Below are 14,457 nucleotides of genomic sequence, written 5' to 3'. Positions count from 1 at the left end.
AGCAGTTGCAATCCTCTTCGGTGTAGCATAGCTATTATAATAGTTATTTTACCTTCCAGCACAAAACGGCTGATAGTGGATGTCATTCGGTTCCAACCCGGAGAGACCTTGACAGAGATTTTGGAGACTCCAGCAACCCCAGAACAGGTGGAGTGTCGATCCTTTTACAAGACCAGATATTGCACGTGTTCGTTATTTGATCATGCAGTTTAATTTACTGTTAGTTGTAGTCCTTGTTTGCTTTTACATTACAGCCATAGTAGCTTGCACCGAAACCCACCTTTTTATACAGAGTTTGAAGGTGCTAGACTTTCTTTAGCATTTTAAATACATACATATGTACACGCACACACTTTGCCATTTTGCTTTGTGATGTATGGTCTGTAACTTCAACTTTATTCAGCCATTTGTTGCCTGTACCTTTCCAGGAAGCGGATCATCAGAGAGCCATGCAGAGGCGGGCAATTCGAGATGCCAAGACACCTGACAAAATGAAAAAGGCCACATCTCTACGGCAAGACAACAATCTGACTCTTCAAGAAAAGAAAGAAAAGATACAAATTGGGCTCAAGAAGTTGACAGAGCTTGGAATAGTGAAACCAGAAACCCGGTATCAGGATCTCATCAATGATATTGCCAAGGTAAGCTTAGAATACCTTACACCGCTATACATTTGGCAGCATTCTCTGCAGGGACAACTACATCATTGTTCATTTAATACAAGTCTGCCAGATCTACAGCTGCTGTTTGCAGCAGCTCTTAGTTCTGCTAATAAAGGGTGTACTTGAGTGGGATTCCCCATGAATTCTCTTGATTAGACAACCCTATTTAATCCAAACCCTTTTTTATTCACCCTGCAAGTGGTGGGGACAGTAGACATGGAGTATGTAATATGGGGTTGTCATTTAAAGTTGCAGTATGATTGTATTCTCCAGTTTAGAAACCCTGTTTTATATACCCTTTTAGGGAAGGTTCAGGATCTTCCTCCCCTTAAGCCTGAGAATCGCTCTCTGGAGGACCTGTCCTACCCACTTAGGCTACTTTCACATCTGCGTTTTCCCTTCCGGTTTTAAGATCTGGCAGAGGATCTCCAAACCGGAGGAAAACTCATCCCTTTGAATGAATCCAACCGGCTACATCCGTTCAGAATGGATCCGGTTGTATTAAATGGAAAATGAGCATGCCGGATCCGGTACCATTGAGTTGCTTGGATTTTGATGCCGGATCCAGCATGTTCAGTTTTTCACACCGCACACAAAAACTCTGGCATGGGAACACAACAAAACGGAACGGAATGCATTCTGGTGCACTGCGTTCCAGTTTGTTCAGTTTTGTCCCCATTGACAATGAAGGGAGAAAACTGAAGGTTTTGAGATCCTCTGCTGGATCACAAAACCGGAAAGGAAAATGCATATGTGAAAGTAGCTTTATGTGAATAAACACTGTGCAATGCTTTATTGGCACTGCAGGGAAATTAAACACCTAAGGTGCCTTTACATGGGTCCACACAGCAGGCAATTAATGGGGATGAATTGTTTGTTCCTGAAAATTTTCTGCTCATCAGAGGAGGTGAGAGCTACATTTACATGCAGCAGTCACCTCCTCTGTATTGGGAATAGCGATTGCATGTCCTCATAAACAATCAGTGTTTGTGGGCAGCAGATCCCTGTTTACACAGCATGATCTGCTACCCAGAAAGAGTGGTATCGAGTATGCTTTCACCCAGTCGGTGTCCCCTTTACACAGGGCAGTAGCAGGGAAGGCGTATTCCTAGAAACGCTCCTTCTCGATAACTATTTAGATTTTTGACCTGTGTAAGGGGGCCATTACTGCCAGATTTACCAACAGGTTACAGCTAATTGCTGGGGTTCTCAGCAAGGGGACACATTGCAATCAGCTTATTGTTAAGGGACCAATGAGACAAGTGAGGATGGTTAACCTGGATAAGGTCACTTTGTGTTTTGGAATCGTGAATTTTTTCTTTCTTTCAAGGATATTCGTAATCAAAGGAGATACCGTCAGAGAAGAAAAGCAGAATTAGTAAAGCTACAGCAGACACATGCCGCTCTCAACTCCAAGGCCGTGTTCTATGAAGAACAGGTAGACTACTACAAAAGCTACATCAAAACTTGCTTGGACAACCTTTCAAGAAAGGGCAAGTAAGTAGAGGAAATGTGCACAGCCAATTTTTGTAGTCATGTAATAATGTTTGAAATGTTATGAATTTGTCATTCTACAGTTGTCATTGACATCCTGCAAGATTTGGATATACTGATGACCTATCCTCAGGATAGGCCATCGGTATCTAATCGGTGGTGGTCGAACATCCGGAACCCCCTACGATCAGCTGTTTGAGAAGTCATTGGTGCTGACTGTAGCACTGCGGCCTTCTCACAGCTTACCAAGCACAGCGCCGTACATTGTATAGTTTTTAGATGTGGGGAAACCAGCACTCACTCAAATGCACGCTGCATGGGAGAGGACGTCAATCCACAGTAATATGAACAAAGGATCCCAGCAGTCGCGTCTTTGTGAATCAAATGTCTTTTATTCCATAGACCATCTATGGAATAAAAGACATTCGTACATTGTATAGTGGCTGTGCTTGGTTTTGCGCTCAGCCCTTTAGAAGTGAATGGAGCTAAGCACGATACCAAGCACTGCCGCTATACAATGTACGGTGCTGTGCTTGATAAGCTGTGAAAAGGCTGCAGCGCTCACAGGAGTACTGGTGCGGTCTCAAACTGCTGATCGGCGGGGGTCCTGGGTGTCAGGCTGCCACCGATCAGATACTGATGACCTGTCCTGAGGGTAGACATAAGAATATAGATGAAACATGACCAGCGTCTTACTTTGTGCAAGATTTATTTTCAACCAACACAGAAGACAGGCAACGTTTCGGCTTCACACAAGCCTTTCTCGAGCACAAAGGAAGACGCTGGTCATGTTTCATCTATATTCTTATGTCTATTATTGACAGCGGGAAAGAGTCTCACTGCTGGTGACCATGACTCTTCCGAAGGCTTGGGACATTGGTGCTGTCTTTGAAATACATATTTTTCTGTCCTGAGGATAGGTCATCAGTATGAAAATCTCAGAAACCCCTTTTAATTTCTATGTATTATTGCACATAGGCTACGATATATCAACAATAAGGATTGATATGTGTGCAATAACAAAAAAGAGATCACTGGCAGCTAGGGTTGTTTGCTGCGGATGCTCACAGGCTTGGGCATTGGGGTTTGGCCCCATTAACATGTCAGGGCCTATGATCTTCTGTTGGGCCAGTTCATCCTTTACAGTTTTAAAAACTTCTGTAACCACATTTAAAAACATATTCCCATTGCATAAAATTAGGTCATTGCTAGCACTATCACTTTATGATCGGTGGGAGTCAGGGGCGGACTGGCCATAGACCCTACAGGGAAATTTTCCGGTGGGCCGATGACTCACAGCCGCTGCCCAAGTACATAATGATCTGATGCCCTCAGTATTAATGATGGAAGCATCATGTACTTATGCATCTGGCCAACGGCCGCAGGCCCTCCCTAACCCAAATGTATGACCGTCCTCAGGACGTTGATACAGTTCAATAGTGTGGCGAGAAAGGCAGTAGTTTGTGTTGCACTATGGTATTGCAGGCCCTGCCTACTTGTGTTGCCCCATCTTCTGTCCATTTGGACCTGCCTACAACGCCACTTTTAGGTCTTTTTCCAGGGCCAAATTAAATTCTCACTCCGCCCCTGGTGGGAGTCCAGTCTCTGATGCTGCGGGGAAAATACTTTTCAAGTGTATGGGGCCACAGCACTGCATCAGTTCTGTTGCGCCTTCACTCTCAGAATGGTGGGGGTCTCATAAGTAGAATCAAGTAAAATACTATTTTAACAGTTGTGCCCATATGTAGGTGCTGCTTATTTGAAGTGTATATGTTATTAAAGACATAATGTTGCTTCGTTTTTAAACCCAGAGTGTCCAAGAAATCAGGACAAGTGAAAAAAAGTAAGAAGATTTCTCTCAAATACTCAGCAGCCAGGCTTCATGAAAAAGGCGTGTTATTGGAGATTGAAGATCTGCAAGTCAACCAGTAAGTATCACTGTCTGTCACTTTCTATGGATACTGATTACTTCTATACCTCAACTAGGTTTCGATATTGCTCTAACTCTCACACTACATACACGTGGCTTACTGTAATGCTGACTCCAAGGCCTGACACACCCTGTTGAGATATTTGTGGCACATGAAGGACATGAAAAATTCTAATTGGTGTAGGTCTGACTGAGGGGACCTCTGGTCTCCCTGTCGGCCAATAGAGAACAGGAGCGTTCGAAAGCATCTCTGAACAAACCTGGAAAATATATGATTGGATTGTATAATCACAAGAATATACTTTATAATAAAAGCTAAAATTTATTCTAACAGTTTTCATTTAGTCCATGCATATATATATTTTTTTTCTTTTACTTAAAGGGGTTGTTTGGGTTCAAAGCTGAACCCAGACATATCTCCTTCTTCACCCAGGCAGCCCCTCTGAGATGAGCATCAGAGCATTTTATGTTCCAATGTTCTCCCTTGCCCTGCTCTGTATTGCGTATGGAAAGGGCTTTTTTGTGTACAAACTTACACTGCTAGGAGGAGGCTTTCACCTAGAACTGTTCCCGATGGCGTCATCGCCACTAATGGGTGGGCTTTAGCGCTGCCCGAGCCTGTTTTACAGGCTAGGGCAGCACTAAACCCCGCCAATTAGTGACTGTGACGTCACCGGGACAGTGCTAGGCGGAAGCCGCCTCCTAGCAGAGACCCAGTAGGTCACCAGATCTGCTGAAAAAGCCCTTGCCCTGCACGATTCAGCACGTGGTGCAAGGGAGAGATGCTCATCTCAGAGGGGCTGTCTGGGAGAAGAAGGGCATATGTCAGGGTTTCAGCTGTGAATCCGGACAACCCCTTAAAGGGATTGTCTGAGAAAATCAAAATGGGCCAAAGGCAGGGTATGTGTTGAAAGGACAAAGTATCCTATACTTACCAGTTTAGTCCCTGTCCACTGCTCTAGTCTTCCCCACCGGACATCGTGACCCCTGCAGCCAATCACTATCCTTAGCAGTCTCGTGCCATATGCTGCTGTGACCAATGATTGGCTGCAGCCCAAGACTGTCAAAGGATCGGTTCAGACTTGCACATAATTCACTAAGCAGTATCGTTCCGATAGTTTTACTGTCATAACATCTCAGACCTTCTTAGAGGTGTTGTGCAGTCATATAAAACTCCATATATTTATGTTTTCATAAAAAATTCAGTTACAAATAATAAAGTATTTTCACCTTTTCTGACCACCAGTCACGTGAGCACAAAGATCCATGGTACACACATGCGGCATGACGCGCCATGCTTCTGCACTACTATCAGCATACATCAAGTAATGGGGACTCCTTGACAGCAGAACTTTGTTTCTGCTCTGCTAAAATTAGCAGACACTTGCTCCGAGCGACGATATGCTCCATCTAAGGGGACGGGGCTTCTAGGATGTCGCATGCTATTGACTGTGCGCTGCACCTGTGTACAAACTAGCAGGTGCCTCACTGACGTCAAAGGATAGACACGCTCCGTCTAAGGAGATAGGGCTACCAGTGGAGGAAGTCACATGATCGGCAGACGGAGCATCATGCCGTATGTGTGTACTCCGGGCCCGTGTAGTCACATGACTGGGGGGTCAGAAAGGGGAGTTGGAGCCCTAAGTGGAAATAGTTTATTATTAGTCAGTGAATTGTTTTATATGACTGCATAACCCTTTAAGTTCTCCAAAACTCACCTTTTATTTTACTCCCAAACGTGCTTTTTCACTGTGAAGCTATCAGAACATAACTGCTTGGTGATTATGTGCAAATTCAATCCTTTGTCCGTCTTGGTGATCGGACTCTGTCTGGAATGGTGATGGAATAGATCAAATTTTGCAATAATTGGTGAAAGAGTACCAGTGAAGCCCAACAAGTTGTATTGCATGTTGGAAGAATCTGAACATTTCTCTATTGTCCGCAGCACCTGGTTTCACAATGCACTATATGTCAGTGACCTCACTAACTCTTCTGAAATAGATTGGCTGCATCCAATCATGGAGACTCCTATGAAAGTGACATGCTATCTGATGATTCAGGGCTCCAGATGGCGACCAAAACGGTCGCCAATGCGCCTTAAAATTTGCAGATGGCGACAAGACTTTTTAGTCTTGTCGCCATTTGCGACTGTACTGCGCAGCCTAAGTTCTCTTCAGTAGCACAGTGGAGAAGGAAGGAGTCCCTCCCTCTCCACTGTGACGCGGCCGCTACTACCACCAATGGGGAGATAACAGGGAGGAGGAGGGGAGGAGCTGTTGCCACTGCGCCACCAATGACTGTAAAACATAAGTATAGGCAGCGGTATCACAGACCCGGCACCCGGCCTCAATAACAGGGCATGTGATACCCGGCAATTAACCCCTCAGGTGCCACAGATCGCATGCCCTGTTATTGAGGCCGGGTGCCGGGTCTGTGATACCGCTGCAGACAATTGTATAAAAGAGTTAAAGAGGACCTTTCGTGGGTCCAAAGAATATGAACTAAGTAGTAGGCGGCCTAGAGCGGCGCCCAGGGATCGAAGTGCACTTACTATTATTCCTGGGCCCCGCTGTGGCCCCCGGTATTTTCAACATTCAGAGGAAGGAGGAGGAGACGCCAGTGTCTCTCCTTCTCCCTGACGGCAGCGCTGTCCAATCACAGCGCAGAGCTCAGAGCCAGGGAGAAAAAAAAACTCCCTCGCTCTGAGCTGTGATTGGACAGCGCTGCCGTCAGGGAGAAGGAGAGACACTGGCGTCTCCTCCTCCTTGCTCTGAATGTTGAAAATACCGGGGGCCACAGCGGGTGAATGGAGCGGTGCCCAAGAATAATAGTAAGTGCACTTAGATCCCTGGGCGCCGCTCTAGGCCGCCTACTACTTAGTTCATATTCTTTGGACCCACGAAAGGTCCTCTTTAATTACATTCATTGGTGGTGCAGTGTGCCCCCCCAAAGCCCCCCCCCCCATTATCACTGGCCACAAGTCTGTGTCCTGTCCCGTCCCCCCCCCCATTGTTATATGGTGGCCACAGGGTCCCATCCCCTCCAGTGGTGGCAGTGGCAGATTACACTGCTGGGGCTCAGATCGTTACCATGGCAGCCAGGACGCTATTAAAGCCCTGGCTGCCATGGTCAGCTCCCTGCTGCTGTGTGCACAGAGCCCAGGGCAGCAGGGAGATGTGTGAGATCCTATTCACCCTGATAGATCTCTATCAGGGTGAATAGCACAAGGGATGAAAAGATCCAGGTTCTAGTAGCTAAGGGAAGAAATGGTTATTAAATAAAAAGTTAAAAAAAGTAAAAAATACTAAAAGTTTTACATAAAAAATTTACAAACCATAAAGAATAAACATATTACATATCGCCACGTCCCAAAAGATGTGAGCTATTAAAATATTAAAAAATATTTCCGCTCGGTGAAGGCCGTAACAGAAAAAAAAACTCTAAACCATGCAATTCGCCATTTTTAGTCATCTTGTCCCCCAGAAGATGTCACTGGATATGAGAGGTTTGTGGTGCTGTTTTCTCCTATATGTAGTGCTGGCTCACTACTGTCACCTGCGTCTCATCTTCTCAAAGTCTTTTTTTTTTAATTATATGCATTTTAAATTTGGCGACTAAAAAATGTAATTTGGCTCCTAAATTTTTTTTAGTTTAGGAGCCAATGGCTCCTGGTCATTTTTTTTTGTCTGGAGCACTGTGATTATATTGTTTCTTACACTTCTCGCAGAATTATAGTTGAAGAATTGCACCACAGATGCCTTTCCTGTATTCCTGCTTGTTCCCCTTATGTAGGTGACTAGCAATCACAGTTCTGTCTTCACAGCTCTTCAAGACACATCAAATCTGAGTTATGAAAGCATTGCCCAACATTGTGTACTCCCATCCCTTGAGCAATGCCCTTCCCTTTTACCCTGGTTATTGCATCACAGCAGACATTTTGGCATTGAATGCCTCATATTGTGTTGTGCGCCGTGTCTTTTTTTTTTTACAAGTATCTATACTGCATTGCGTACATGAGTTGCTACAAATAACCTGGTGGTCAAAATGGACGCTGGAAATGTAATCGCTGTTGCAGTTAATCATGTCTGTTCACAGACCTAGGCTTTTTACACCAGGCTGTCATTGTAAGGTGGTGACATTCCAGCCATCACCACCTGTCAAGCAGGTTTCTGTCACCTGCAGAGTTCATTACTTGTAAAGGAATTTCCGGTATGTTTTTTGTCTTATTCCTGCTATGATGTCTAAAACATAAATGTTCATCTTCTGTCTGCAGATTTAAAAATGTTATCTTTGAAATTGCGCCCACGGAAGAGGTTGGGGATTTTGAAGTGAAAGCCAAGTTCATGGGCGTTCAGATGGAAACATATATGCTGCATTATCAGGTAATGTCACTGCCTCCAAAATAATAATTGGAAGAGAAACACCAAAATTATCCAGCCAAATAGTTGGTAAACCTTAAAGGGGTTTTCCAGGTTATAGATAATGACGGCACCGTACAATGTGTAGTGTCCGCATTCCTGTCCACAATTTATTAACAAATATAAAACACACTCATCCTTATCAGAATGAAAATCTGCAGTATCTGAGATGTGTAGTATGTCGTTTTGCAATAGTATAGACGCAAACCTATACAATACACAGTGCAGCTGCCGAAGAACATCTTTTTTTATAGAGGGAACTATACCTGTCAATCATTACATGAAAGGCACAAGAGAAGGACCTTGATGTGACAGACCTTCACTTACTTTATAACATGGGGGTCTGGCATCAGAATGTGTTAGTACAGTATTACATAAAGACATCTCAGTGGGACATTTATATACCATATTTTTCACCCTATAAGATGCTATGTGTCATCCACAGATCCCACCCATAGCAGTGTCGTGCCATCCCCAGATGCCCCCATAACGGTGCCATCCCCAGATGCCCCCATAACGGTGCCATCCCCAGATGCCCCCATAACGGTGCCATCCCCAGATGCCCCCATAACGGTGCCATCCCCAGATGCCCCCATAACGGTGCCATCCCCAGATGCCCCCATAACGGTGCCATCCCCAGATGCCCCCATAACGGTGCCATCCCCAGATGCCCCCATAACAGGTTGTCATCCCCAGATGCCCCCATAACAGGTTGTCATCCCCAGATGCCCCCATAACAGGTTGTCATCCCCAGATGCCCCCATAACAGGTTGTCATCCCCAGATGCCCCCATAACAGGTTGTCATCCCCAGATGCCCCCATAACAGGTTGTCATCCCCAGATGCCCCCATAACAGGTTGTCATCCCCAGATGCCCCCATAACAGGTTGTCATCCCCAGATGCCCCCATAACAGGTTGTCATCCCCAGATGCCCCCATAACAGGGTGTCATCCCCAGATGCCCCCATAACAGGGTGTCATCCCCAGATGCCCCCATAACAGGGTGTCATCCCCAGATGCCCCCATAACAGGGTGTCATCCCCAGATGCCCCCATAACAGGGTGTCATCCACAGACCACCATTAGTTCAAAAGCACATTTTTTTGGTTCAAAATATTTTTTTTCTTATTTTCTTCCTCAAAAACCTAGGTTTTGTCATCTATTACAGATTAATGTATTTCTGCCTTTTCATTATTTCCGTTTATCCCTTTACAGTACACAAACAAATCTTCTACATTCTTACTTTTTTCTTGTTTCAGGACCTTCTCCAGCTGCAGTACGAAGGAGTTGCAGTCATGAAGATGTTTGACCGAGCAAAAGTCAATGTAAATCTCCTGATCTTCCTCATAAACAAGAAATTCTATGGGAAGTAAAACCGGATAAAGCCTCCACATCTGGGGTGCAAGTTACGAAAGGACCTTTTATGTCTCCCTGTCACAAAAAATGGTGGCAGAAACCTACTTAAATTGCTTTTATACATGTATGAGGTCTTGTGCCCAAACTCTGCAAGTACTGTATCTCGCTGCCTGATGCTAAACGTTAGAAAAGCAGCACGAGGTCGCGGTGCTTCTATATAATGTTACATAGGAATTTGGCGTAGGGTGTATATATAAACCCCTTCGGCTGAGGATTAGTTAGCGTACAATATAACTGGTCTCACAGACCTGCACTAACTGCATCTATAAATACATATGTATTAGAAGGTTTTTTTAAAAAAAAAAAGATTTTTTATTTTTTTTGTGTAGATTAAAATGATCTTTATAGATTATATTCCATACTATTTGACACGTTTTAAAATTGAAGTCAATGTTTGTATTTAACAGTGCAGGCACTTTTTGCTTTTGTTGGTCGGTATGTTCTGTGCGGAGATCAGAATTTAATCATGACGTAGCTTATTTATGAATGATCTGCTTCCCCTTACTGCAGGGCTCTTTAGTCTGCTTCTCTGCGACGGTCAGTATTGACTCAATGGCTTGCTTATATTCAGCGATAACGACACGTGGTGTGTTCAAGTATCATAGCCTATGGAGCTGAGGATTCGATTAGAAATGCAGCTCTCACGGCTTCCTATAACGGGGTCTTTGTAAAGTGGCTGTTTTTTAGAACATATTGCTAAACTGGAATTAAACGGCAAGATCGCTTTCCTTTGTTGTCAGAAGGTCCACCCCCTTCCTTCCCTGTCTCGGGTTTTTTCTTGAAAGGAGTCATGCCTTTGATTTTGCTACCGTTTTTTATTATATAACAGATCTCGCAGAGGTTTATCGTAAAATTAAGGCTTGTATTTTTATGTTGTCAGAAAAGGAAATTAATTAAAAAAAATTAAAATAGTTTACATAAAACTGAAGTAGCAATAAGGATGACTGAAATATAAAAATGCTGTTTTTATGACAAACTCTTACCGTTTAGAACTTGAAGAGTTGCAGGCTAAGCGCTAAACACTGTCAGATGTTCTTATCTGCAGGAGTTGTCTCCTCTTCTGGTAGATGCTCTATATAAATTGTAAATTTAAACAACTAGATATTTTTAAGAAAAAAGATGAGTTTTTATATTGATAGAGATTTGTATGTTGATTATTAATTTGGTATGACAAAGTGACTCCATATTCACGTCTGCTGAGGTGAGATGATTAGTCGCGTATTTGGCTCTTATTTAACGTGGGAGACATCATCTCAGAGGGTTAGTCAGTAGGGATCACTGCAGGGCTTATACTGTTAGGTAATGCATATGCTAGATTTGCTCTTATAAAGCTTAGGATTGCTTGTTTTTATTGGCTTCTAGCTTTTAAGGAAAATACTAGATTCTCATTGACTATGGAAATGACAGGATACGTTCTGCAGCTAGTTCATTAATCCAGATCCCGTGGATGATATTTGGGTTTCAGAGGTCTGGCTGTATTAAGCAGGGGTCAGCTTTGCCTCTTTATTTATTGCTGGACACACGTATATGATCTTCACAAGTGCATTGATTTAATCTTTCTTATCCTGTGCCTTTTGGTCTCTGGGCGGCCTGCCTGTATCCGTATCTTGATTAGCTGAATAAAAAGATCATTTGTTTACATGTTATGCTGTTGTGTCATTACTATATGTATGTCCAATTACACATTAGACTGGAATAATCATACTGACCTTATGATACAAGATTAAAGCCTTGTATGTCATGCAAAACAATCATCTTTACTTTTAAAAAAATATATAATATATATACAGTCATTGACAAAAAAAAACGCACCCAGAAGGCAATGTTGGAATTCAATGAAGCTTTCTATGTGTGAATGTAATGATGTACAGTCAGGTCCATAAATATTGGGACATCGACACAATTCTAACATTTTTGGCTCTATACACCACCACAATGGATTTGAAATGAAACAAACAAGATGCGCTTTAACTGAAGACTGAGCTTTAATATGAGGGTATTTACATCCAAATCAGGTGAACGGTGCAGGAATTACAACAGTTTGCATATGTGCTTCCCACTTATTAACCTCTTAAGGACATAGGGCGTACAGGTACGCCCTTGTGCCCTGGTACTTAAGGACACAGGGCGTACATGTACGCCCTGTGTATTTTCGATCACTGCCGTGCGGCTGGCAGTGATCGGAACCCGGTGCCTGCTCAAATCATTGAGCAGGCACCTAGGCTAAATGCGCGGGGGGGTCCCGTGACCCCCCCATGTCGGCGATCGCGGCAAACCGCAGGTCAATTCAGACCTGCGGTTTGCTGCGATTTCTGAAGTTTCTGGTCCCCGCAGTCCCTGAGCGCAGGGATCAGAAACTTTATATGCCAAAAAAAAAGTTTTATTTACCCCCCCCTGCACCCCCGAATGATTTTTATGGTGGCGGGAGGTGCAGGGGGAGGGTTGCGGGGGGTGTGGGCGGGGCGGTGCGGCAGGCGGGATCGCGATCCCCCGCCCGCCTCCCCTTGAAAATTCATTGGTGTTCAGTGGGGATACCAGGGTGCCAGCACATTGCTGGCACCCTGGTATAAACGGCTGACATCTGCGATGCGATGTCAGCCGTTTAACCCTTTCCATACAGCGGTCCGTACGGACCGCTGTATGGAAAAGGTTAACAGCGCAGGGAGCTCCCTCCCTCTCCCATCGGGGGGCTGCTGTGCCTTTGCAGCCCCCCGATGGGGAGGGAGAGAGCCCCCCGAGAGATCCCCTCCTTACCCTTCCCCGTCTGCGAAGTTCTGAGCAGTACTGAGCAGACGGGGAAGGTTCCCATGGCAACAGGACGCCTCTCAGGCGTCCTGCTGTCCATGGTGCTGAACAGATCTGTGCTGAAAGCATAGATCTGTTCAGTGTAAGTAAAATACAGTACAGAACAATATATATTGTACTGTACTGTATTATTCAGACATCAGACCCACTGGATCTTCAAGAACCAAGTGGGTCTGGGTCAAAAAAAAGTGAATAAAAGTGAAAAAAAAGTAAAAATCAAAAAACACATTTATCACTGATAAAAAATGAAAAAAATAAAATTCCCTACACATGTTTGGTATCGCCGCGTCCGTAACGACCTGATCTATAAAACGGTCATGTTACTTTACCCGAACGGTGAACACCATAAAAATAAAAAATAAAAAACTATGATGAAATTGAAATTTTGCCCACCTTACTTCCCAAAAAAGGTAATAAAAGTGATCAAAAAAGTCGCATGTACGCCAAAATTGTAACAATCAAACCGTCATCTCATCCCGCAAAAATCATACCCTACCCAAGATAATCGCCCAAAAACTGAAAAAACTATGGCTCTTAGACTATGGAAACACTAAAACATGATTTTTTTTGTTTCAAAAATGAAATCATTGTGTAAAACTTACATAAATAAAAAAAAAGTATACATATTAGGTATCGCCGCGTCCGTATCGCCCGGCTCTATAAAAATATCACATGATCTAACCCCTTAGATGACCACCGTAAAAAAATAAAAATAAAAACGGTGTAAAAAAAGCCATTTTTTGTCATCTTACGTCACAAAAAGTGTAATAGCAAGCAATCAAAAAGTCATATGCACCCCAAAATAGATGCCAATCAAACCGTCATCTCATCCCGCAAAAAATGAGACCCTACTTAAGATAATCGCCCAAAAACTGAAAAAACTATGGCTCTTAGACTATGGAGACACTAAAACATTTTTTTGGTTTTAAAAATGAAATCATTGTGTAAAACTTACATAAATAAAAAAAATTGTATACATATTAGGTATCTCCGCGTCCGTGACAACCTGCTCTATAAAATTACCACATGATCTAACCTGTCAGATGAATGTTGTAAATAACAAAAAAAAAACGGTGCCAAAAAAGCTATTTCTTGTTACCTTGCTGCACAAAAAGTGTAATATAGAGCAACCAAAAATCATATGTACCCTAAACTAGTACCAACAAAACTGCCACCCTATCCCGTAGTTTCTAAAATGGGGTCACTTTTTTGGAGTTTCTACTCTAGGGGTGCATCAGGGGGGCTTCAAATGGGACATGGTGTCAAAAAAACCAGTCCAGCAAAATATGCCTTCCAAAAACCATATGGTGTTCCTTTCCTTCTGCGCCCTGCCATGTGCCCGTACAGCTGTTTACGACCACATATGGGGTGTTTCTGTAAACTACAGAATTAGGGCCATAAATAATGAGTTTTGTTTGGCTGTTAACCCTTGCTTTGTAACTGGAAAAAAAATATTAAAATGGAAAATCTGCCAAAAAAGTGAAATTTTGAAATTGTATCTCTATTTTCCATTAAATCTTGTGCAACACCTAAAGGGTTAACAAAGTTTGTAAAATCAGTTTTGAATACCTTGAGGGGTGTAGTTTCTTAGATGGGGTCACTTTTATGGAGTTTATAATCTAGGGGTGCATCAGGGGGGCTTCAAATGGGACATGGTGCCAAAAAAACAGTCCAGCAAAATCAGCCCTCCAAAAACCAAACGGCGCACCTTTCACTCTACGCCCCGCTGTGTGC

At 43.5% G+C, this 14,457-nt stretch overlaps 1 protein-coding gene across 1 annotated transcript in view; it reads left to right on the top strand.

Moving 5' to 3' along the window:
* Positions 1-11,559, top strand: part of IQGAP1 (IQ motif containing GTPase activating protein 1) — a 146,794-nt gene extending 135,235 nt beyond the window's left edge. The window contains exons 33-38 of the mRNA XM_040414082.1: positions 60-147; positions 429-641; positions 1,993-2,159; positions 3,968-4,084; positions 8,360-8,468; positions 9,762-11,559. Of these exons, the coding sequence (XP_040270016.1) occupies positions 60-147; positions 429-641; positions 1,993-2,159; positions 3,968-4,084; positions 8,360-8,468; positions 9,762-9,875 (808 nt within the window). The 3' untranslated portion in view covers positions 9,876-11,559. The remainder of the gene's footprint in view (positions 1-59; positions 148-428; positions 642-1,992; positions 2,160-3,967; positions 4,085-8,359; positions 8,469-9,761) is intronic.
* The last annotated feature ends 2,898 nt before the right edge of the window (positions 11,560-14,457 follow it).

Source organism: Bufo bufo, chromosome 1, assembly GCF_905171765.1.
Source record: "Bufo bufo chromosome 1, aBufBuf1.1, whole genome shotgun sequence".
In the NCBI taxonomy this organism is placed as follows: Eukaryota; Metazoa; Chordata; class Amphibia; order Anura; family Bufonidae; genus Bufo; species Bufo bufo.
Note: the sequence above shows the minus strand (reverse complement) of the source record. Positions and strands in the feature narration are given on the sequence as shown.